The 26,094-nt window shown below is 36.9% G+C and overlaps 1 protein-coding gene across 4 annotated transcripts in view; it reads right to left on the reverse strand.

Annotated features, from left to right (window-relative positions):
* BAZ1A (bromodomain adjacent to zinc finger domain 1A) overlaps positions 1 to 26,094 on the reverse strand; it is a 93,139-nt gene that overhangs the window by 46,482 nt on the left and 20,563 nt on the right. For all 4 annotated transcript variants that reach the window (XM_057542002.1, XM_057542000.1, XM_057542001.1 and 1 more), the window contains 3 exons: positions 11,993 to 12,136; positions 9,295 to 9,396; positions 2,790 to 2,877 (listed from right to left, as the gene is read on the reverse strand). In XM_057542002.1, the coding sequence (XP_057397985.1) occupies positions 2,790 to 2,877; positions 9,295 to 9,396; positions 11,993 to 12,136 (334 nt within the window). The remainder of the gene's footprint in view (positions 1 to 2,789; positions 2,878 to 9,294; positions 9,397 to 11,992; positions 12,137 to 26,094) is intronic.

A 26,094-nucleotide genomic window follows, 5' to 3' on the forward strand; every position in this document is an offset into this window, starting at 1 on the left:
TTGCGGCAAGTGGGGGCTACTCTTCGTTGTGGTGCATGGGCTTCTCATTGCGGTTGCCTCTCTTGCTGCAGAGCACCGGCTCTAGGCGCGCGGGCTTCATTAGTTGTGGTGCACGGGCTTAGTTGCTCCGTGGCATGTAGGATCTTCCCGGACCAGGGCTCAAACCCATGTCCCCTGAATTGGCAGGCGGATTCTTAACCACTGCACCACCAGGGAAGTAGAAGGTGGATTCTTAACCACTGGACAACCAGGGAAGTCCCTAAACTTCTTAATTTTGATTAAGCAATTCTGAAGATTACTTTTGGTCTAACAGCCAAGATCATCACTCTTTCTTTCTCTCCAAAAAAAAAAAATGCCATTTACAGAAATACAGAAAATGTGATGATACAAAATTTTAAGTTATTAACAAAATAGGAATGCTTCTACTTGGAATTCAATTTTCTATATAATATTTTTACTTTTGGTAGAACATAGCTTTTAACACCTAAAAGTCAATCAGTTCTGGCCATCAGAGTAAATCTAGAGTCCATTAAGATTTTACATTAAAGTAAATTCCCTTAAGATGGCTGTCTACTATCCCACTTAAATAACCTGTGAATGTAGAGAACTGCCCTTTAAGTAAAAATGGGTGGTTTCTTTTCAAATACATACCCAAAAAAGGTCAAAATAGATTTTAATATATTAATTGCCAAGGTGTCCTCATTCACACACACAACACACACAATAAACAAAAATACCACATCTTTGTGTTCTTGCAGGTACTCGTAACAACAGTCTACACTCACACACAGGGTATCAAACTTTGTTGTTGTTGTTATTTATTTATTTATTTATTTGGCTGCGTCGGGTCTTGGTTGTGGCATGCAGAATCTTTCATTGCAGTGCACAGGCTCTCTAGTTGTGGCTCGCGGACTCCAGAGCACACAGGCTCAGGAGTTGTGGCACACAGGCTTAAGTTGCCCTGCGGCATGTGGGATTTTAGTTCCTCGACCAGGGATAGCACCCGCGTCCCCTGCATTGGAAGACGGATTCTTTACCACTGGACCACCAAGGAAGTCCCCAAACTTTGTTGTTTTGAGGGGGTGTGTGCATGTGTGCAAGTACACTAGAATATCCACTAACCATCTTTCATTATACTCTAAGAGAAAAATGTTTACTGTCACCTTAACTTTCAATATTTATTAAGTAAAGTTGAATTTCTTTTCATGTTTACTGACTTTGTTTTCCTTGGTGAATAACTGCTGATGTCCTTTGACATTTTTTCCCTAATTAGGTTGTTTTTGTTCACTGATGTGTAAGAGATCTTAGAAAGTTAGGTGAATTAGCCAACTGGCTATTTATGATACACATATGCAACTATTCACATATTCACTGACTGCCTATCAAGTGTCAGGCACTGTTCTAGCCACTTATCACAAGTATCTAAATCAACTTTTTGCAAGCATCATTCTACATGGCTACCTGTTCAATATTATATAGACAGAATGCTTAAATTATGTTCTCTTATCAAAGACAAATATTTTAGAAATTTTTCTTTCAGATGATTCTACCTTATGTGTTTTCAAGTTTTAATACTTCATCCACTGTGAATTTTGATCATGTCTGTCTATTTTTCTAATGGGGTGTTTATGTTTTATAATTGATTTGAGCTCCTCACTGTATTCACTGAAAGTATTTTTCCTCCAGCACTTGCCCTTGAAATATATTCATGACATTTTTAAACCTACATAAGTTTATACTGTCAAATCAATCTCATCTTTGGTACTTCTTTTCTACTGCTCCTTCTAAGTACTTCAGCATAAATGACATTAAGAGTTATCTCATGTCTTTTTTTTTTTGAGTTAGACCCAACTTTATTTTTTCAAATAGTTAACCAAGGGTCCCAGTTCTATTTATTAAATAATCTATCTTGGTCTCTAGATTTGAAATGCTACTTTTCACATAGAGTAAATACATCTATTCTTTTACTTCATATCTTTTCTTTTGATGTAACATTTACATATGATGAAATGCACAAATCTTAAGCATACAGTAGCTGATTTTTGACACATTCATACATCTCTCTAACCCATTCTTTTGCTTTTTTACTTAGTGTCTCTCTCCCAGTATGAGTTAAATATTTCTCATTTAAAAAAATCAGTTTTAGTTTCACCATTTAACTTTTTACTTAGTATACAATGTGAGGTTTCTAAACTTGATTTTTTCCCTCTGAATGGTTATGAATAAAATATAATCTATCTGCTTAGTATTGGTCTCTGAGATTCTTTTTATTATATATATATTGTTTTCCTAACTAGTAGGATCTATTTTAGCATTGTTCTTTGACTCTGTTTTTGTGAGCCAGTACTACACTATTAGAAAGCACTAGTTGCCCTACACGCATAACTTTTTTTTTTTCAGCCGCGTGGCTTGCGGGATCTTAGTTCCCCAACCGGGGATTGAACCCACACTCCCTGCAGTGGAAAGGTGGAGTCCTACCCACTGGACCACCAGGGAATTCTCCCCATAACTTTTCTTTCTCCAAGTTTTCCCTCTATTCTCATCTGTCTTGGTTGATCTTTTTTATACAAGGAAAAAAGTGGAAGTCCCTGACCCACTTAGCAATTATAGCAATTGCAAAAAACAGTATTTAATCCAATGAAAATTACTAAAACTGGCTCCAGATAAAAAGAGAGCTATTTTCAACCAAATTTGGAGTAACATTTCTGCAATGTTACAACTTTATAACACCGCTCATTTTTCTCTTTTTTCCCCTTCTTTCCAACAAATAATATCACTGTTCTGATTACCTTAATTTTAATGACTCCATCTTGTGGTTCACAGTGTTGCTTCAGAAAAAGCTTTAGCTTATCACGAGAAAATAGGTGTTTTCTCCGGCTACAAGGGGAAAAGGAGGAGAAAGAAGAAAGCGTTAGTATCAACGAATTCAATCTGAACTCCATCATCTCTTTTGAATGCATAACCTCAATTTCAAGCCTAGGAAAAGAAGAAAATTTCATTTTCCGATAGTAGTTATGTGGAAGTTACGAGAAACTTCATATAGAAGTATTTATGTAGAATGTTATAAAATCAGCTTGAGTGGATCTACCATAAAAGTCCATTACAAAAACAGCATATGGGGCTTCCCTGGTGGCGCAGTGGTTGAGAATCTGCCTGCCAATGCAGGGGACACGGGTTCGAGCCCTGGTCTGAGAAGATCCCACATGCCGCGGAGCAACTGGGCCCGTGAGCCACAACTACTGAGCAACTACTGAGCCTGCGCGTCTGCAGCCTGTGCTCCGCAATGAGAGGCCGCAACAGTGAGTGGCCCCCGCTCGCCGCAACTAGAGAAAGCCCTCGCACAGAAACGAAGACCCAACACAGCCAAAAATAAATAAATAAATTAATAAATTAAAAACAACAACAACAACAACAACAAAACTTTCCTTCCCCCACTCCCCGCCACAGCACTTTGACCTTTAAAAAAGAAAAAAAAAAACAGTATATGCATTTGTTGCTTAGGAACCACTCAGAAATCAAATAAACCTCAAGGAAAATATACCACACAGAGTAAACCAAATTTTATAAAATTAGATGATCATTCCTACAAGTATCACCATTAAAATTCTTAACATAATAAAAATTCGTAGATTACCATATATTATCACATAATACTATGTAAATCAACATTCAAAAGGATATTGTGAATAGAACTGAACATGGGTTTTTATCAAATTCTAAAATATTTTGTATTTAAACATCATATGGCAGCCAACAAATTCACGGGATTAAAATTAAAGAGAGTTAGAGTTATTATGATTCTAAAAATACACCTTTTCATTTTCCCTTGCTCCCAAATTAAAAAACAGAACCACCACCATACACAGAGCAGAACAAAAAAATAACACACAAGTATTTCTGGAAAGGTTCTGGAAAGAAAGCAAATGTTTCAACTGAATTTAAAGTATTCCTTTCAAGAAAAAGCCAGGTTAAAAGCTTCTATGAGTAAACAAACAGTATAGGAGTTTTTAAGTAGTAGCCCTCCCCCAAATATATATTCTTTTCCTAAACTACAGGAAGGACTATACGAATAAAAGGATCTGAAAAAGGATCCCAGCACCATACAGTAGCTGAGAAGGTAATTATCTTTTGACTATTGACTAAATATACTAGTCCTCAAGAAATGTATTGTCCTACCTGGCACGTATTAGCCATATATATATATTTTTTAAAGACTTTTTTGATGTGGACAGTTTTTAAAGTCTTTACTGAATTTGTTACTATATTGCTTCTGTTTTATATTTTTGGTTTTTTTGGCCAAGAGGCTTGTGGGATCTTAGCTCCTGGACCAGGGATTGAACCCGCACCCCCTGCATTGGAAGGTGAAGTTTTAACTGCTGGACCACCAGGGAAAGTGTCTGTTTTGTTTTTCTTGTTTTTTTTTAATAAATGAAATTAAAATTAAAACTTCAGTTCCTCACTATTACTAGCCACATTTCCACCATACTGGACACCACACATATAACCTTTCTATCATTGCAGAAAGTTCTACTTGTCAGAGCTACTCTATCATATCAAGTCTTCCTTACAGGAATATTAACATTTCTTTATTATAGGAACAGTATTATCTTTTTTTTTTTTGCATCCATAACTCAAATACTTCCTCTTTTCCATATTATGTGAAGCATATTCCAGACATCGTATTATTTCATCTGTAAGTTTTTCAGTATGTATCTTTAAAAGAGAGTGGCTCTTTAAAAAATATAACCACCAAAGCATTATGTAAAATATTATAAATTAGTAACAATAATTCCTTAATATCATCAAATGTCCTTTCAGTGTTCAGATTTAGTTGTTTTGCTTCGTTTGTACAGTTAGTATATTTGAATCAAGATCCATATAAGGTCTGCATATTATGATGGGTTGATCTGTCTCTGAAGGTTCCCCTCTACCTCTTTTTTTTTTTAACGTTTTTATTGGAGTATAATTGCTTTACAATGGTGTGTTAGTTTCTGCTTTATAACAAAGTGAATCAGTTATACATATACATATATCCCCATATATCTTCCCTCTTGTGTCTCCCTCCCTCCCACCCTCCTTACCCCACCCTTCTAGCTGGTCACAAAGCACCGAGCTGATCTCCCTGTGCTATGCGACTGCTTCCCACTAGCTATCTATTTTACATTTGGTAGTGTATATATGTCCATGCCACTCTCTCACTTTGTCCCAGCTTACCCTTCCTCCTCACCGTGTCCTCAAGTCCCTTCTCTAGTAGGTCTGCATCTTTATTCCTGTCTTGCCCCTAGGTTCTTCATGACCATTTTTTTTTCTTTTAGATTCCATATATATGTGTTAGCATACGGTATTTGTTTTTCTCTATCTGACTTACTTCACTCCGTATAACAGACTCTAGGTCCATCCACCTCACTGCAAATAACTCAATTTCGTTTCTTTTTATGGCTGAATAATATTCCATTGTATATATGTGCCACATCTTCTTTATCCATTCATCTGTCGATGGACACTTAGGTTGCTTCCATGTCCTGGCTATTGTAAATAGAGCTGCAATGAACATTGTGGTACATGACTCTTTTTGAATTATGGTTTTCTCAGGGTATATGCCCAGTAGTGGGATTGCTGGGTCGTATGGTAGTTCTATTTTTAGTTTTTTAAGGAACCTCCATACTGTTCTCCATAGTGGCTCTATCAATTTACATTCCCACCAACAGTGCAAGAGGGTTCCCTTTTCTCCACACCCTCTCCAGCATTTATTATTTGCAGATTTTTTGGTCATGGCCATTCTGACCAGTGTGAGATGATACTGCATTGTAGTTTTGATTTGCATTTCTCTAATGATTAATGATGTTGAGCATTCTTTCATGTGTTTGTTGGCAATCTGTACATCTTCTTTGGAGAAATGTCTACTTAGGTCTTCTGCCCATTTTTGGATTGGGTTGTTTTTTTTTTTGATATTGAGCTGCATGAGCTGCTTGTAAATTTTGGAGATTAATCCTTTGTCAGTTGCTTCATTTGAAAATATTTTCTCCCATTCTGAGGGTTGTCTTTTCGTCTTATTTATGGTTTCCTTTGCTGTACAAAAGCTTTTAAGTTTCATTAGGTCCCATTTGTTTATTTTTGTTTTTACTTCCAATTTTTCCAGGAGGTGGGTCAAAAAGGGTCTTGCTGTGATTTATGTCATGGAGTGTTCTGCCTATGTTTTCCTCCAAGGGTTTGATAGTGTCTGGCCTTACACTTAGGTCTTTAATCCATTTTGAGTTTATTTTTGTGTATGGTGTTAGGGAGTGTTCTAATTTCATTCTTTTACATGTAGCTGTCCAGTTTTCCCAGCACCACTTATTGAAGAGGCTGTCTTTTCTCCATTGTATATCCTTGCCTCCTTTATCAAAGATAAGGTGACCATATGTGCATGGGTTTATCTCTGGGTTTTCTATCCTGTTCCATTGATCTGTATTTCTGTTTTTGTGCCAGTACCATACTGTCTTGATTACTGTAGCTTTGTGGTATAGTCTGAAGTCCAGGAGCCTGATTCCTCCAGCTCCATCTTTCTTTCTCAAGATTGCTTTGGCTATTCGGGGTCTTTTGTGTTTCCATACAAATCGTGAAATTTTTTGTTCTAATTCTGTGACAAATGTCAGTGGTAGTTTGATAGGGATTGCATTGAACCTGCAGATTGCTTTGGGTGGTATAGTCATTTTCACAATGTTGATTCTTCCAATCCAAGAGCATGGTATATCTCTCCATCTATTTGTATCATCTTTAATTTCTTTCATCAGTGTCTTATAATTTTCTGCATATAGGTCTTTTGTGTCCTTAGGTAGGTTTATTCCTAGGTATTTTATTCTTTTTTTTGCAATGGTAAATGGGAGTGTTTCCTTAATTTCTCTTTCAGATTTTTCATCATTAGTGTGTAGGAATGCAAGAGATTTTTGTGCATGAATTTTGTATCCTGCTACTTTACTAAATTCATTGATTAGCTCTAGTAGTTTTCTGGTAGCATCTTTAGGATTCTCTATATATAGTATCATGTCATCTGCAAACAGTGACAGCTTTACTTCTTCTTTTCCGATTTGGATTCCTTTTATTTCTTTTTCTTCTCTGACTGCTACGGCTAAAACTTCCAAAACTATGTTGAATAATAGTGGTGAGAGTGGGCAACCTTGTCTTGTTCCTGATCTTAGTGGAAATGGTTTCAGTTTTTCACCATTGAGGATGATGTTGGCTGTGGGTTTGTCATATATGGCCTTTATTATGTTGTGGCAAGTTCCCTCTATGCCTACTTTCTGGAGGGTTTTTATCATAAATGGGTGTTGAATTTTGTTGAAAGCTTTCTCTGCATCTATTGAGATGATCATATGGTTTTTCTCCTTCGATTTGTTAATATGGTGTATCACATTGATTGATTTGCATATACTGAAGAATCCTTGCATTCCTGGGATAAACCCCACTTGATCATGGTGTATGATCCTTTTAATGTTCTGTTGCATTCTGTTTGCTAGTAATTCTGTTGAGGAGTTTTGCATCTATGGAACAGTATTATCTTTTGGTGTTAACAAAGAGCTGCAAGTCATTTAAGTCTTCTATTATCAAGTATAACTTTCCACCTTATAATTCTTTGCCTCACCAATTAAGAAGAAAATGAGTTAATACAACTGAAACCAAGATCTAGCAGAATTATATTTACAGTATAAGTCAAAAAGTAAATAGAAAAGTGAAAAATATTAAATAGGGAATTACATTACATAAAAAACATATCTTGAACTAAAACCCAAAAAAAAAACTCAACAGTGAATAAGGAAAACATTGGTTGTCTCATCTATGCTATTCATTAGCCCATAAACTGAATAAATTCAAAAGTTTGAATAATTCATGAGCATTATCTTGGAAATGCTATTTTTCAATATACAATAAAGTGGAGAATGCTCCAGAGATCTTACATTAATGATAGGCCCCCAAAAACAAACAAAAAACTGCACAGACCCATACAGTTTATAGAAAGTAATATACCTGACTCAGGATCCACTCAATATTTATAATATTGTTATCACTTTTCTTTGGACTCATGAGTATATGGGCGGGGGCGGGGGCAAAAGGGATGAGAGAATAAATAAAATTATTTTACATAAAACAAAATGCAAGACTGATTCCTAGGTGGCAAGTTGATAGTTGGCTGACGATGTCATCTACTTACTTTCAGGTGACTAAGAGACTAACCTCAACAGGCAACAACAGGGATTTTCCTAAAATGTATCAATGTAACCTAGAGCCAGTTCTTTTAAATATTAACCATTCAGTACTTCTTTCTCTTTTTATCTTTTTATTTTTTAAATTTTATTGAAGTATAGTTGATTTACAATGTTGTGTTAATTTCTGCTGTACAGCAAAGTGATTTGGTTATACATATATATACATTCTTTTTCATATTCTTTTCCATTATGGTTTATCACAGGATATTGAATATATTTCCCCGTGCTATACAGTAGGACCTTGTTGTTTACCCATTCTATACATAACAGATGTATAGAATGCAAAGCATCTACTTATCCCAAACTCCCAATCCAGCCCTCCCCCATCCCCCTCCCCCTTGGCAACCACAAGTCTGTTCTCTATGTCTGAGTCTGTTTTTGTTTTGTAGACAAGTTCATTTGTGTCATATTTTAGATTCCACATATAAGAGATATCACATGATGTTTGTCTTTCTCTGACAATTCACTTAGTATGATAATCTCTAGGTTCATCCATGTTGCTGCAAATGGCATTATTTCATTCTTTTTTATGGCTGAGTAGTATTCCATTGTATATATATATACCACATCTGCTTTATCCATTCATCTGTCAAAGGACATTTAGGTTGTTTCATGACTACCTCTATCTTTTGATTAGGTCACAAACAGGAATTTTTAAACATACTCATTTTTTATTAGTTAACTTCCTCAGAAATGGGCAGAGACTGATCAGATGTTTGTGTCTAATGAACATAATATTACAAATGTGATGTATTTCTAAACACCAGGTTTCTCAGCTTTGAAAACTGAGTTCTCTCATGAGAAGTGCTTCATAAATAGAATCCTTCTTAATTTTTTAGATGTGAAGACTATTTGGAGTTAGTTACTAAACTAGACAAAGGGCTCATGGTTCATTAGGAATCACATTATCAGTCTATGAGCATATAAATATACATGTATTTTAAAAAGGGAAGCAATCACTCGCTACTACCCATTTGTTCTACAGCAAATCTCCTTAACTGAACATAATTATTCTACTTTAAACCACCATACAGAAGATATGGAATTTTACCTGATTTGTGTTGCTTTAACAATAGCACACTCATACAATTCTTTTTTAGTGGGTTGCACCTTGTACTTGAATAATAAGGGATCGATTGTATCTTTCTTCTTCCTAAAAAGAGCAAAGACACAAAATAAGTTAATAATTTGTTTGGGGGACTTCCCTGGTGGTGCAGTGGTTAAGAATCCACCTGCCAATGCAGGGGACATGGGTTCGATCCCTAGTCCAGGAAGATCCCACATGCCGCAGAGCAACTAAGCCCGTGTGCCACAACTACTGAGCCTGCGCCCTGGAGCCCATGCACTGCAACTACATAGCCCACACGCTACAATTACTGAAGCCCACGTGCCTAGAGCCCATGCTCTGCAGCAAGAGAAGCCACCGTAATGAGAAGCCCACGCACCGCAACGAAGAGTAGCCCCGCAACTAGAGAAAGCCCGCACTCAGCAACAGAGACCCAACGCAGCCAAAAATAAATAAAAAATTTAAAACAAAAATTTGTTTGGAAACATGATATTTTACATGAAATCTAGTTTCTAAGGACATACTGTAACAGAATCTAATGCATTTTAATTTTAATTATGATTTTATAAGTTACTGATATGCCTCACTATTTTATTAGCCAAAATAGTACAAAGCACTATTTTATGATTGGTAGCTACTTTAATTACTTATTCAATAAATTTTCCTTGGGTGAAGAAATTAACTCCAGATGAATAAGCAGACTATGCAGTTTAGGTTAGATAAATTTATAAACAAACAAATAGCTCTTGGATTTACTTTTAAACCTTTTTTAGCTATGTAATCCAAGAGCAAAAGTGGAGATAATGTAGTTTACCCTGTTTCAAGAACTAGCAAAGAGGCTACACATTTAATTTCCACCCCTACCAATTTCTCATTTTTTCTTCTCTTTTGAGGGTATATTCATTCATTCATCCATCCATTCACTAAATAGTTAAGAGCCTACAATGTGCCAAATACTAAAGAATAAGGATTCACTGGTGAACAAAATAGAAATACAGTGGGGAGACAAACAAAACAGACAACAGGGTAGGTGGTAAGTGCTATGAAGGGAATAGAGTGCAGAGTGAAAGGTCTCTATTTCATATAGGGTGATGATCCCTGATAAATTGACCAGGTAGGCCTTCCAAGAAGTTGACATTTAAGCAGAAATCTGAAAAAAATGTGGGAGCAACCCATGAAAAAACCCTTGGGGAAATGAGTTTTTAAAGGAAGAAAGAAAAGAGTGTGTAAAGGTCCTGAGGGGGAAGCATGCATGGTTTGCACAAGAAGCAGAATAAACAGGGAGAAAAAGAGGAAGGTTCAGTCAGAGAGGCAGCAGCAGGGCCAGACTACGGGTTACCATTAAGGGCTTTCAATTTTACTCTGAGTAAAGACACCAGAGGAGGGACTTCCCTGGTGGCGCAGTGGTTGGGAATCCACCTGCCAATGCAGGGGACATGGGTTTGATCCCTAGTCCGGGAAGATCCCACATGCCTCAGAGCAACTAAGCCCACGTGCCACAACTACAGAGCCCGCGCACCACAACTACTGAGCTCAAGCAGCCCAACTCAAGTAGTGCAACTACTGAGCTCAAGTAGTCCAGCTCAAGTAGTGCAACTACTGAGGCTCACGCGCCTAGAGCCCATGCTCCGCAACTACAGAGGCCACCACAATGAGGAGTCCGCACACCATAACAAAGAGCGGTCCCCGCTTGCTGCAACTAGAGAAAGCCCTCAGGCAGCAGTGAAGACCCAACACAACCAAAAATAAATAAATTAATTTTAAAAAAAAAGAAAAAAGACATCAGAGGATTCTGAATAATGGGGTGATAATGATTTAACTTACACTTCAGAAGGATCATTCTGGCTGGGATGAGGGGAACAGAGTGCAAACAGGGATACCAGTTAGAAAGCTAATGCAATAAAACTAAGTGAGAAAAATGTTGGCAGTACAGACTAAGAGGGTAGTGGTGGCAGTAGAGAAAAGTGGTTAGATTCTGGAAAAGCTGCCTCTGTGAATGCAATCGTATATGTAAAGGGGATATAAGTGGGGGTTATAGAGAAGAAAATGATATAAAGGATGATAAAGAGAAGCATTGGGCAATTGGGTAATGAAAGTAAGATACAGTCCAAGTGATATAAATACAGTACACACACTGCAGACAGTGCCAATCTATATGGATTTATATGATTTTTCTCCAAGAGCACTCAGCTGACCAAAGCTGTCAATTGACTAAATCTCAGAAACTTACAGTTTCTTTACTATATGCACCATAAAGTGAATAATAAAGGACAGAATGAATTTTCCCAGGTAAACAAAAGTGGAATGTATAACTGAATGAAGTGAGCTTCAATTGTTCTTGAGCAGCTGACTAGAATTAACTAGGTAAGTTTCAGTTTTTGCAAATTCTAAGGTGTTGTTGAACCATATTGTTTAGATGCATAGGATACCAGTGTATGACTAGAAAGGAAGAGAAAAAATTATTTCAATGGGATATCAGTACCCAATCTGACATACATACATACATACATACTTACTTAAATAAATAAATACATACATACATACATACTTACTTATTTAGGCTGTGCCACATGGCTTGTGGGATCTCAGTTCCCCGACCAGGGATGGAACCCGGGCCTTTGGCAGTGAAAGCGTGGACAGCCAGGGAGTTTATACATTTTAAAAATTATTAAAAATCACTTACCCATTTTGGAAAGAACTGTTTTGTGTTTCTGAATCATCACTATCACTGATGATAATAGTTTCTCCATCTATATTGCTGACATGTCCATTAGCAAAACCATTTTGGTGTGATGGAGGGAGGACTTCCAAAATCCTACACTGTAACCTGAAAGAAAATGATACATTTAAAAATGCAAATCATTTGATATTTTATAATCAAACATTTCAGAGCAATCTATTTTGAACAAATGAAAAGCAATTTTGCAGAAACTATGGCTGATTACTATAACCAATTTAATAAAAGAGAAAATCTGTAACATCCAATTTAAGTAAAGGTTAGCTACGATTTAACACAATACAAGACTATTTTAAAAATCAATTTATCACGATTCTTAGCAATTATATTCATCACTAAAGTTACTGTTTAGAAATCAAATACTGGCATAATATCTCATTATACAGAGTAGGCCTTACAAGAGTTTTTCAAAGCATTCAATATTTTAAATTCTCAAATTCTCCTGATCGTAACCTTTTTTATTCTCTTTGTAACTTATATTGTGATTTCTGATCTCTGGAAAGCTTCCTATTCACTAACTCTACCCTATTTTGGCTTCCCTTACCTCTGCCTGTTGTGTCTGGATTTTATAGGCTGCAATTTCAGACTCACTCACCACAACTGAAATATTTCCCAATCTCATTTTTACTGTGCCGATTTTCAATTGATAAATAATTTAAATTTGCTATAACCATACAATGGAACATTATTCAGCAAAAAACAGGAATGAAATACTGATGCACTCTATAGTATGGATGAACCTTTAAAACATTATGGTAAATTAAAGAAACCAGATGGAAAAGGCCATATAATATATGACTCCAGGGACTTCCCTGGTGGCGCAGTGGTTAAGAATCCGCCTGCCAATGCAGGGGACATGGGTTTGATCCCTGGTCCAGGAAGATCCCACATGCCGTGGAGCAACTAAGCCCCTGTGCCACAACTACCGAGCCTGAGCTCTAGAGCCCACGAGCCACAACTACTGAGCCTGCATGCTGCAATTACTGAAGCTCACGCGCCTAGAGCCCGTGCTCCACAACAAGAGAAGCCACAGCAATAAGAAGCCCATGCATTGCAATGAAGAGTAGCCCCCCGCTCGCCGCAACTAGAGAAAGTTGGAACGCAGCAACGAAGACCCAACGCAGCCAAAAAGCGATCAATAAATAAATTTTTAAAAATTAAAAAAAAAAAGATTCAATTTATATGAAATATCCAGAATAGGGAAATCCATAGAGACAGAAAGTAGACGAGTGGTTACAAGTAGTTTGCCCTTTTGCCTACATGTTTTCAAAATAAATTTTTGCATTTACAGCCAAAACAGAATCATACAATTCCAGAAAGACAAACAGTATACTTAGAGCTGATTCATTTTGGGAAGCTGGTGAATTTTTACAAGGAAATTGCACTTATTTTCATTAGTGTACATTTTAGCGTATGCTTGCTTATATTCTCCTTTAGGAGAACATCTTTAGTATCCCCAACAAAGTCTAATATTGCTATTAGGCACAGAGAAAATCAGGACCATGGATTTCCTGCTAGGAACTTTGCACTATACACAAATAGAAGAAACCAACTGGTTCCACAGCACCCTGAGGTTTAAGAATCAACAAAATGTAGACTATGTGGGTGAATCTAAAACTCTCAAAGCATCTTATCCTCCCCCCTCAACTCACTTCCTCTCACTCTGAGACTTATAAACATTCAATTAAAAGTATCATATGTGGGGACTTCCCTGGTGACGCAGTGGTTAAGAATCTGCCTGCCAATGCAGGGGACACGGGTTCGAGCCCTGGTCCAGGAAGATCCCACATGCCGCGGAGCAACAAAGCCCATGTGCCACAACTGCTGAGCCTGCGCTCTAGAGCCCATGCTCTGCAACAAAGAGAAGCCACCACAATGAGAAGCCCGCGCACCGCAACAAAGAGAAGCCCCCGCTCACCGCAACTAGAGAAAGCCCGCGTGCAGCAACGAAGACCCAGTGCAGCCAAAAATAAATAAATAAATAAATAAATTTTTAAAAAAAGTATCATATATGACTCCTTAATAATTTGCTCCTAAAAAAAGAATTGAGAAAAGAGAGAAAAGACTCAAATTACTAAAACCAGAAGTGAAGTTGGAAAAGATTATAAGAGAATACCATGGACAACTATATGCTGACAAACTGGATAACCTAGATGAAATGGACAAATTCTTAGAAACACACAAATTGACTCAAGAAGAAATAGAAAATCTAAATGGATCTGTAACTATTAAGAGGGTTGAATCAGTAATCAAAAATATCCCAACAAAGAAAAGCCCAGGACCAGAAGGCTTCATTGGTGAGTTCTACCAAACTTCTAAAGAATTAATACCAATTTTTCTTAAAATCTTCCAAAAGATTGAAAAGGAGAGAACAGTTCTTAACTCATAAGGCCAGCATTACCCTGATACACAAACCAGACAAAGATATGGCAACACATATAAAGAACTCTTAAAACTCAAAAAAAAGAGAAAAAAATCCAATTCAAAAATGGGCAAAGGACCTAAAATAGACACTTCTCCAAAAAGGATACAAATGGCAATAAGCACATGAAAAAACTGCTCAGCATCATTAGTCATAAAGGGAATGCAAAATCAAAACTGCAATGAAATACCATTTCATACCCACTAAGATGGCTATTATTAAAAAATATGGAAAATAAAGAGTGTTGGGGAGGATATAGATATTGGAACCCTCATGCATTACTGGTGGGGATGTAAAATGGTGCAGCTGCTGTGGAAAACAATATGGCAGTTCCTAAAAAAAATTAAACACACAATTATCATATGACTCAGCAATTCCCCTTCTATGTATATACCCAAAAGAACTGAAAATAGGAACTCAACAGACACTTGTACACCAATGTTCATAATGACATTATTCACAATAGCCAGAACGCAGAAACAACTCAAGTATCTATCAACAAATGAATAGACTAAAAAATGTGGTATATACACATACAATGGAATAGTATTCAACCATAAAAAGGGATGAAATTCTGATACATGCTACAATACAGATGAACCTTGAAAACATTATACTCAGTGAAATAAGCCAAACACACAAAAAAACAAATATTGTATGAATCCACTTACATGAGGTATCTAGAATAGGCAAATTCATGGAGACGTAAAGTAGAATAAAGGTTACCAGGGGCAGGAAGGAGGGAGAAATGGGGAGTTATTGCTTAATGGGTACAGAGTTTCTGTTTGGGATGATGAAAAAGTTCTTGAAATAGTAGTGATGGTTACACAACACTGTGAATGTACTTACTGCCACTTAATTATACACTAAAAATGACTACAATGGTAAAGTTCATGTTTATTTACCACAATTAAAAAAAAATTTTTTTTTGTCCTAAGAGTAAAGCTGAAGAAGGCCCAATTACCAAGCCTACATTGGTAGCAAATGGAAATGGTGTCAAAAGAACTGCAGGCTAAATTTCGCCACTGGCTGATAGAAATAAACCAGTGTTTCTAAAGAGGAACAACTATAGGAAATTATATCAGGCAATTATGTAGTCTAATGGTTAAAAGGTTCTGTAATTTAGTGACATGAACTGCACGAAAATAAGGAAGGAATCAAATGGACCCACTTTTGAAGGGCCTAGGTATGACATCCAGGGATCATATGGCTCAGGGTTCCAGGAGGTGATAAAGGAAGCTTTTCAGTGAACCTGTGACAAGGTTCTTCAAGTTAGAAAAAGAGATAGTTTTCACTTGGCAGAGTCCAGGTGAGTGCCCCTAAGTGGCAGTAGTGGTTGTCATCAGAGAAAAAGTAAATGGGTCTACGCTGGGCACAGGAATGGTTGGTGTGGTGCCTAAAATGGTCTGACAATCCATTGAAGGGAATAGTCTATGATCCCAGGAGGGCCCACAGAGCTACAATAATTTAAGAACTAATTCATTTAAAACTAACAGAAAATTAACAGAAATACAATTCTCTGATAGAGGAATAAGGGAGAAGGAAACCAGTACAGCTTAGAGACATTGTCTATAATGTAGTAAATGTTTTATATATAAATTATCCTAGTTATTTTCAATGCTACTATTAACTTTGTACCACACCCAAACCACAGGTCAATTCTTGCTAATCTATCAAGGCTAGGCCTCTCACTGGTGCTTAGCTAAACTTCAGTTAACCGCAAGATGTCAGGTCAACACGTTCTAACAGATTTCCAAAGAGACTTAGTCTATGTCTTTCAAATCCACTTGCTGCAATTTCTTGGTTCTAGGGAGTCCAAAGAAGATTGGGGTGTAAAAAAGGTTAAAGAATCACGAATTAAAACCCAGCTAGTGGGTCTTGGAGAGTACAGAAACTCTAAATTAACGTTATGCTCCATTCTTTGAGGACAGAGTGGAGGCTGACAATCAAAGAAAGGTCCTTATTATTATTAGCGTTCCTGTGCGCCAGATAAGTATATCACTTTCACATATTTCTCTCGTCGTATCAACTCTGCAAGGTACACGTTTTTCAGTAGATGAAATTCAGGGTCAGAGAAGTTAAAGCATTTGTTTATGGTCACACAACCAGTAACGGTACAACCAAAACTTTAACTATTTGACTCTGAAGCCCATATGTTTTCTAATCTTCCACTCTACTACTGGAGTTGAGGGGTAACACAACACTATATTGACCCAAGGGTATTTCAGAGCTTTAAGTCCAGGTAGTCAAGAGGCACTTTTGGAGCCTCTCTGAAACACATTTCAAACTTAAACATATTTCAGAGTGAAAGCAAGTCTGTGGAGCAGCAGCAAGCACAGAATGAGGCTAGAGTGGAAGTTCGCCATAAACTTCTAACAGTGACCAGCTAAACATGGAAAGAGCCTTCTATGAGAATATTCTGGAATGGTATATATATATATCTCCCTCCAAAAGTTGTTTTTGTTTTAATAGTCATTTAACAATAGTTATAGTTCAATTTATATCTCAAAATACAAATTCATTAAAACAAAAGCAAATTCTAGAATTGAAACATATGCAGAATATTTACAAGGTATTTGGGTAGAAGATAAATAATTAACAGCAAAAGGAAAGAAGAACAGAAACCTGGGGAGACCTACTTGACATAAAAGGACTGCCCCTCTCTGTTTGGGTCTCTAAAAATAGAATATGCTGAATCTATGGCATGCTTCACACCTGCTCACCTGTGCTGCCTCATTAACCTTTTATTTTCTTGTAATACAGGTGCCAAGAACATTTATTTTTAAAATGCTATGCTTGAATAATTACTTCAACTTTATAGGTAGAAACAGAGTAAACCTGCTTAATTTGAAGTTTAGAGTTAAAAAAAATTCAAGTTAAGGAGGTTAAGTGATACCTCATTTTAAGTGGAGGAAACTAGACCGCTCAACAAGTCTGCCTACTTCAAACAAAAAGACTGTGAATTATGTTGATTACTTGTCAGTGGGGAAGAAGCAGTCAGAAGACGTTGCTTTGTTTGTAACCTCTCACTTTTTAGACAAACTGATCAGAGCAGCTCAAAGAATGTTTCATTTTGAACTGTTCTGAGACTCTTTATGGACCAGAGAACCACATCTTATTATTTCTCCAGTTGGCATTTGACCTATTATAAGCCTAAATATCATAAGACAACTAGAATCATTAGATTCTTGCTAAAAACTAAATCTGTTATTAAAAGGTATATATAATACAAATAAAAATCTTTGGAAAGAAAATTCTAGATATAAGATATATGAGTTAAATCCTACATATCTCTAAAGCTTCAAACTTCTGGATATTATCAGTATACTGTTTAAACTCTTTAGTATTCAAAATTATCATCTTAAAGCTACATGAGTGGGGGCTTCCCTGGTGGCGCAGTGGTTGAGAGTCTGCCTGCCAGTGCAGGGGACACGGGTTCGAGCCCTGGTCTGGGAAGATCCCACATGCCGCGGAGCAACTAGGCCCGTGAGCCACAATTACTGAGCCTGCGCGTCTGGAGCTTGTGCTCTGCAGCAAGAGAGGCCGCGATAGTGAGGCCTGTGCACCGTGATGAAGAGTGGCCCCCGCTTGCCACAACTAGAGAAAGCCCTCACACGGAAACGAAGACACAACACAGCCAAAAATAAATAAATAAAATTAAAAAAAATATATATATATATATTAAAAAAAAAAAAAGCTACATGAGTTAGTTTGGTTAAGGTATCAACCAAATTAATGAAAGCCTCACCAAAATACTTTAAAATTCCAATTAGTGTATTCAAATTAATAGACATTCAAAGTGTTTGTGGGCTCAGCTTTATGTTGATCTGACATACTGATGCCAACAGAGATGATAACCTCGTGAGGACGCAAGACAAACACACGCAGATCAGAGAAAACAAAACATTAAATATAATGAAAAGCCACCACAGACTTAGCAGCAAGTGACTTCTGTTTCAAAATGATAATAGTATTTTAGAACACTTAACTTGCCTCAATGTGAAGGATGGATAGGAAAGGAAGAGAAGCAGGCTTCTTGCCTTTCCTCTATCTTGCTGCCATTCTGAACAAGGAAAACAATGGTCACAACCTTGGGATGACAGAGCAGAAAACAGGAAAAAGCCTGGGTTCCTGACAACTCTGTAGACCTGCCCTAACACTACAACTTAAGTACTTAGTTCTACATGAGAGAAATTTCTATTTTGTTAATGTCCCTAAAATTTTTCCTATTATAGGCACCCAAGTCAAATTCCAGCTGAGGAAAAGCAATATAAGCAATCTATTAGGTATACTAGGTATTTTTATTAAACAGTAATCAGTTTATAACCTGATCTATGTTAAATTTATTTTGAGTCAGAGTACTGCATTCTTCAACTCAGCCAAAAATGCTGAATAAGATTTTCAAACTTGAAAGTTACCAAGTCACTGGCAATACAGAGTTTTCAAGTCATATTTGTTTCAGAAAACAAAGTCTGAAGTAGAAAAATAAATTTAACAACCTATGATTTGTGGGTGTGGCATAAAAGAGCAATATGAGGGATCCCTGCAGTGACAGAAATATTCTGTACCATGACTATATTAATGTCAATATCCTGGTTGTGATACTGTACCGCTGGGGGAAATTCTGTATTATTTTACAACTCTATGTGATTCTAGTTATCTCAAAATAGAAAGTTTAGTTTAAAAATGCTAATGATAAACATTAGGAAAATATTAACTCCAATTAAAAGCATACATTTCACATCACGGGGGAAAAAAATCAATAAAAAGACGAAAGTAATGTATATGTATCACTAAAAGGCTAGAGTAAATAATGACACTGTAGTTTTGGCAGGATAGCCATACAGCTCAATAGAAGGGAGTCCAGAAGTAGACCCAAAATTCCATTTATATTCATATTCTGGAAGGGTCAAAATTATAAGGACAGTAAACAGATCAGTGGTTGCTAGAGTCTAGAAGGTGAGGGCAAGGGGTGACTACAAAGAGGCACAAAGGTCACTGGAGGGAGTATGGGTTCGATCCCTGGTTGGGGAACTAAGACCCTGCAAGCCATAGTAAAAATGTGTGATGGGTTACACGACTATGCATCAAAAGTCAGAGTCAGAGCTATACAATAAAAAGGATAAATTATATCATAAGAAAGTAATATACTCTAATTAAGCTTTATTAATTTAGATTACTTAGGATAAAGACCTATCTGAATGTAAGTTATTTAATTTAAATTATCCCTTAACTTAAAAGTAAAACATTTATTCCTTTTCTTAAAACAATATATACGAAAATGGCTAACTGAAGTAGGTCTACTTGTTAGAACTTATTGAAGTATAGATGGGTCCTGCTATACTTATCAGAAGACTAGCCAGAGAGTTCTTTGTAATGCAAAAACTCCATAAAGGGAGTCCTTTTCTATAATTTGTTTCCATTTCAACTATAAACATAATAACAATTCATCTTAAAATCCCTATTTTTCATGGAAGAAGTTCAATATATTGGTGTTCTCTCTTACAACGTGAGATAACCAAATCAAATAAAGTCAGATGATTTCTGTACATCAAAATACAGTGCATAGGGCTTCCCTGGTGGTGCAGTGGTTAAGAATCCGCCTGCCAATGCAGGGGACACCGGTTTGAGCCCTGGTCCGGGAAGAGCCCACATGCCGCGGAGCAACTAAGCCCGTGCGCCACAACTACTGAGCTTGTGCTCTAGAGCCCGCGAGCCACAACTACTGAAGCCCGCGCGCCTAGAGCCCGTGCTCCGCAACAAGAGAAGCCACCGCAGCTAGAGAAAGCCCACGCACAGCAACGAAGACCCAACACGGCCAAAAGTAAATAAATTAAATAAATAAATTTATTAAAAAAAATACTGTGCACAAAAAATAACTACAAGAATTTGCAAAGAAATTATTATATAACTAACAAATTAAGATAACAAAATTATACTTTATTACTTCCTGCATTCTCGAATTTTTTTGAGCTGGAAGCTCAAACAAAATAACCCGAATATTATCTATTATCCTTATGGTCAATAAGCATTCTTAATATGACAACAATGAAATCAACATGCTGACTGACTGACTGACTAGAAGTAGATAAAGAAAGATACACAAACATCTTTATAAAGATAAACAGTAAACATCAGCCCATTCTAATGGCCAATCACAGCAAATTATTAATGGAGCACTAAATTAATTTAGCATTACAGTACCTTTTATTCATTCTATTTCAATGTTAGTGATATATTCACTAGCCAAGTAAGACTTACCTATGCCCTTTTTTGCCAGTTTTATTGAGAAATAATTGACATAGATCACTGTATAAGCTTAAGGCATACAGCATGATGGTTTGATTTATACATATTGTGAAATGATTACCACAATAGGTTCAGCTAACATCCAGCAACTCATATAGTTAAAAAAAAAAGAAAGAAAAGAAAAAAAATTCTCCTTGTGATGAGTATTCTTAGGATTTAATCTCAACAACTTTCCTATATATCATGTAGCAGTGTTAACTATAGTCATCATGTTGTACATTACATCCCTAGTACTTACTTATAACTGGAAGTTTGTACCTTTTGACTACCCTTCCTCCAATTCCCCTCCCCTCTATGTCCTCTTAATGTATTTATCTTATTTAGTCCTTCATTAGTCATTCATATGTATTTTACTTATCTTTGCCCTACAAATTCTATTCCTACTACCAACAGACTATATAATGTTTGAGAACAATAAGTACTAATGCTTTTCTCATATTTGATTATCTGCTTGCATCTAACACAGTGGTTTTTCAGAGAAGATACTGAATTTAATTGGCTAAAATAAAAAATGACTCAAAACTATCCCATCAAGCTTTATTTTCTTTACAGCACTAATCAGTATCTGAAATTATCCTGATTTGTGTTTTTCTCTCTTGCACTTGAATATAAGTCCCTAGTCCTTATCTTATTCACTACCCTCTTCCCAATACCTACAATAGCACTGAGCACACAATGTTTATTGAATGAATCACAAAAAATTGGCTTTGTGTATACTTTAAGTACTAAATCAGAATATTCCCTACCACCTCTAAGAAAAAGTCATAAGTAATTGCATTTTTCATCCCTGGAAACTGTGCCAAAAGATAGAAAAACAATAAATAAATAAAAGTGCTGGGACTTCCCTAGTGGTCCAGTAGTCAAGAACCCACCTTCCAAAGCAGGGGACGCGGGTTCGATCCCTGGTCGGGGCCGTGGGGCAACTAAGCCTGTGTGCCACAACTACTGAGCCCGTGTGCTCGGGAGCCCCCGCGCCACAACTAGAGAGAAACCCGAGCGCCCCAACAAAGATCTTGGCGTGCCGCAACTGAGACCCGATGCAGCCAAATAAATAAATAAAAATAAATACTTAAAAAATCCTATCAAAAAAATACATTAAAAATTTCTATTTTCCCCATGCTTGCAGTCACCTTTTGTTGCCACTAGATAGCATTCTTTCACCTGCAAGCAAAATATTTGAAAAGAAGAAAGCTTAATCAGCTCAGAATGCAGAAGTAAAATAATTAAGGCACCCTCTGATGAGTACAGCGGTTAAAAATATAAATAGCAGGAGAACCTGTTTAAATGAAGGAGCTTTTTTCCCTTTGAATCAATGATCATAAAATGATGCTGATTTTCAGACACTCAACAATATGGATCACTCAGAGTGAATGATCAAAAGCTTAATCTAACCACATTATATACAATCCTATTTGCTTCACACTTTGACAGAAATTATAAAATGCGCAAATAAAGTGAAAAGTAAATAGTGAGTAATCAATAAGTACATTCAATTTATAATCTTTCAATCCTGCTTAAGGGCTATCTTCTAGTATTTCTTTCACACTCATTCTGCCCACACAGAAGCACTGCCTGTGCTTGATAACTTCATCACTTGTGACCTTGGGCAAGTTTTAGTTACTTAAGCTCTGTGTATGAACTCCTCAACTGTAAAATGAGCAAATGAGTACCTACCACATATGGCTATTGTGGAAATTAAATAAGATAGTATAAGTAAAAAGCTTAGAACAGTGCCTGGCATATAATAAGCTCTCAAAAGTTTACTGGTATTGTCATCATTTCCCTAAAATGACATATAGTGAACTCTGAAGAACACTGACTGTGATGTAAGAAAATTAGGGACTGGCTACAAAAAAAGATGAGTCATCACAGCTGGCAGGCTCTTCACTTGTCCCTGACAAGCACAGGAAGGATCTAACATTTACTGAGTGCTTTATGTGCCAGGCACTATGCTGGGCTCCTAAAAAATATTAACCACTGTGACAGACTGTTACAGTTATGGCCCCCACTGAGTCACAGGCCTCCTTGATCCCCCTGCCCACACATTAACTCTGGATTTGCTCATGTGACTTGCTTTGGTCAATGGAACACTAGCAAACATGGAGCAAGCTGAGGCTTGATATGTGCTTGCACGTTGGAGCTTTGCCTTCTCTTGCTGCTGGGAACTCTATTCCTACCCTGGCAACAAGTTCAGATTGGCCTCCTGAAGGATAAGAGGCCACATGAAAATACCCACCCCAGTCTGAGGCCTCAGACATGTGAGTAAGGCTAGAGTAAGCGACCTAGACAATACAGCCCCAGACAATAAGAACATTCCAGCCCACTACGGAATCATAAGACTGTTTATTGATTTAGGCCACTAAGTTTTGGGGGTGGTCTGTTATGCAGCAAAAGCTAACTAATACAACCGCTATACGAATGTAGATATTACTTGCTTTACAGATTAGTAAAGAAGATTCCCAGAACTAGTAACTCAGTTTGGTTCCAAAGGCTTTTTCCACCATACCAAGCCACATCTACATGCCATACTCTGAGGTTCTAGATTAAAAGGGTATCTCTGGGGACTTTATTCTTTAACCCTTATTTCAGCAGTAATCTTTCCTCTCTACCAGGAGTCAGCACACTATGGCCAATGGGCCAGATTCAACTCACTGCCTGTTTTGTGTGGTCTACGAGCAAAGAATGGCTTTTACATTTTTAAATGGCTTAAAATAAAAATAAGAATATTTTGTGACGTGTGAAAATAACATAGAATTCAAATTTCAGTGTTTATAAATAAAGAATTACTAGAATACAACCATGCTCATTCATTTATTGTCTACGGCTGCTTTTGCACTATAACAGCAGAGTTGGCTGGCTGTGACAGAGACCATATGGACATCGAAGTCTATAATATTTCCTATCTGGTCCTTTATTTTTTAAAAAGTGTGCCAACCTCTACTCGGAATTATTCTCTTGGCATATGTTTTTGAGTTAAACAAAGGATTTTGCCTGGCCTTTAGTGATGAGCAGACTTTTTTTGTACTTTTATCTCTCCTTTTCCTTTCATTGAAAATTATTTTAGCTTATGTCATTTCTCTTAGTTCTCTTTTAACTTTTATCTTTGGACAATCTCTGAATTTGTCTAAGAAAAGCAGATAACCCCATTTTATTTATTTATTTTTTTTATACAGCAGATTCTTATTAGTTATCCATTTTATACACTTTAGTGTATACATGTCAATCCCAATCTCCCAATTCATCCCACCACCCCCCCCCCACCGCCGCTTTCCCCCCTTGGTGTCCATACGTTTGTTCTCTACATCTGTGTCTCTATTTCTGCTCCAGATAACCCCATTTTAAAAATGGTTATTCAGAACCACTGTGATCTTATATTGGCTGAATGGAACAGACCATAAAGGAGGTAGAAGATGATGTAGGAGAGAGATTTTATTCAGAAGACCTCTAACTTCCCAGACCTGAACCTGTGTAATAACCACGTAGAAATGGACTTCCCTTTTATTCCTAACAGGGATTTCAGGACAGAAGTAGCTATACATAGTCTTCTCTCTTTTGTGAGATTCGTCTCTAATATTCTCCTGCCATAGTGAACTAAGAACTTCAGGACTACTACTAGTCTACTTCACCATCCTGCTGCTAGCCAGTTCAATGAGACACAAATTGAAGTAAACATTGTTTTCCTTTTATAATAGAAAAGAGGTGAACCTCAATTTACTTGCCATCCCCCATTTTTATCACTTTTCTTACTACAGTAAGACTCCCACAATAAAGACCTTAAGTCCTTGTGGAGACTCAGCTGACTCTTTGCACTTGGTATTAGTACAGAGGATCAATAAAGAGGTTGCCAGAGAAACCAACCACCCTCCTCCAACATTTACCATTCAAAAACTTTTGAGAGGCATTAGGCAGATCCTCCTAATGGCCAATACAAATTTGAAGGTCCTTAGAACACTGGAGAAAATGAATACATTTGTATGATCAGTCTAAACTTCACTGAACTATTTTGTTAAGAATCGAGCAGTTGAATCCATACAGACATATTTACAACAGAAGCTTTATATGTTATTTGAATTAAACACGTTTAGAAAAACAAATTCATTTTCATGTATTTTTGTGACTACTTAACAGGGATTTTTAGGATATAAAAAGGGTTTCTCAGGATGGCCTCCAATTTATATTATTATACAAGTAAATAAGGATTCTAAATTTTAACTGTTCAACTTGCAACAACAATCCAGCAGTCAGTCAGGCTGTAAGTCTGGGTCTCCGATACATACAACAATATATATCTAAAGAAGACTCTAACTAGGAATTCCAAAGAACGAACAGCTGTCCCAAATAGCCTTTTTTTTTTTCTATTAATAATTGTATCATCAGCATACTAGGGTCATCAGGAACTAAAGACTGAAACAACAATTTGAGGATGTTCCTTAGGACTCTCTTTGGCTAAGAACCAGGAATTTTGACCTTAAAAGGGCAGTAGTATAAGCTGACCAACAGAAAGCCTTCCATTTGAAAGAACTACAATAAACTTAATTAATATACGTTGTTAAAAGTTATATACTATATCTGGGGCTTCCCTGGTGGCGCAGTGGTTGAGAGTCTGCCTGCCAATGCGGGGGACACGGGTTCGAGCCCTGGTCTGGGAGGATCCCACATGCCGCGGAGCAACTGGGCCCGTGAGCCACAATTACTGAGCCTGCGCGTCTGGAGCCTGTGCTCCGCAACAAGAGAGGCCGCGGCGGTGAGAGGCCCGCGCGCCGTGATGGGGGGTGGCCCCCGCTTGCCGCGACTATAGAAAGCCCGCGCACAGAAACGAAGACCCAACACAGCCAAAAATAAATAAATAAATAAATAAATAAAAAATTTAAAAAAAAAAAAAAAAAAAAAAAAGTTATATACTATATCTGCACCTAAATAAGAAGCCTTCCTCCTCAATCCTTTCACTAATTTATATTTTTCTCTGTCTTCAAATTTCTAGTCAAATAACCCTTTTCCAAAAACTTCTCCTTGGATTAATCCCACCTGGATCCACTCACTGATATCCAAGCATGTATGTTTAAATCAAAATAACTGTATTGTTCCTCACTTACACCTTTTATGTTCATCTTATCTCCTCAATATATTTAGTATTTCCCTTTGTCCTCAACATTAATGCATTTTAATTAATTATGATGCACTAATATAATTTAGGTTAGCAATACAAAAAGGAGCTCAAAGATTAAAAAGTCCATTTTCTCATTTCCAATTCTAATATATAATAAGTACCTACTCTCTATATTTTAGGCTTTTATGCTAATTTTCTTTTATTCATTAG

The sequence above is a fragment of the Balaenoptera acutorostrata genome, chromosome 3 (assembly GCF_949987535.1).
Source record: "Balaenoptera acutorostrata chromosome 3, mBalAcu1.1, whole genome shotgun sequence".
Taxonomy (NCBI): domain Eukaryota; kingdom Metazoa; phylum Chordata; class Mammalia; order Artiodactyla; family Balaenopteridae; genus Balaenoptera; species Balaenoptera acutorostrata.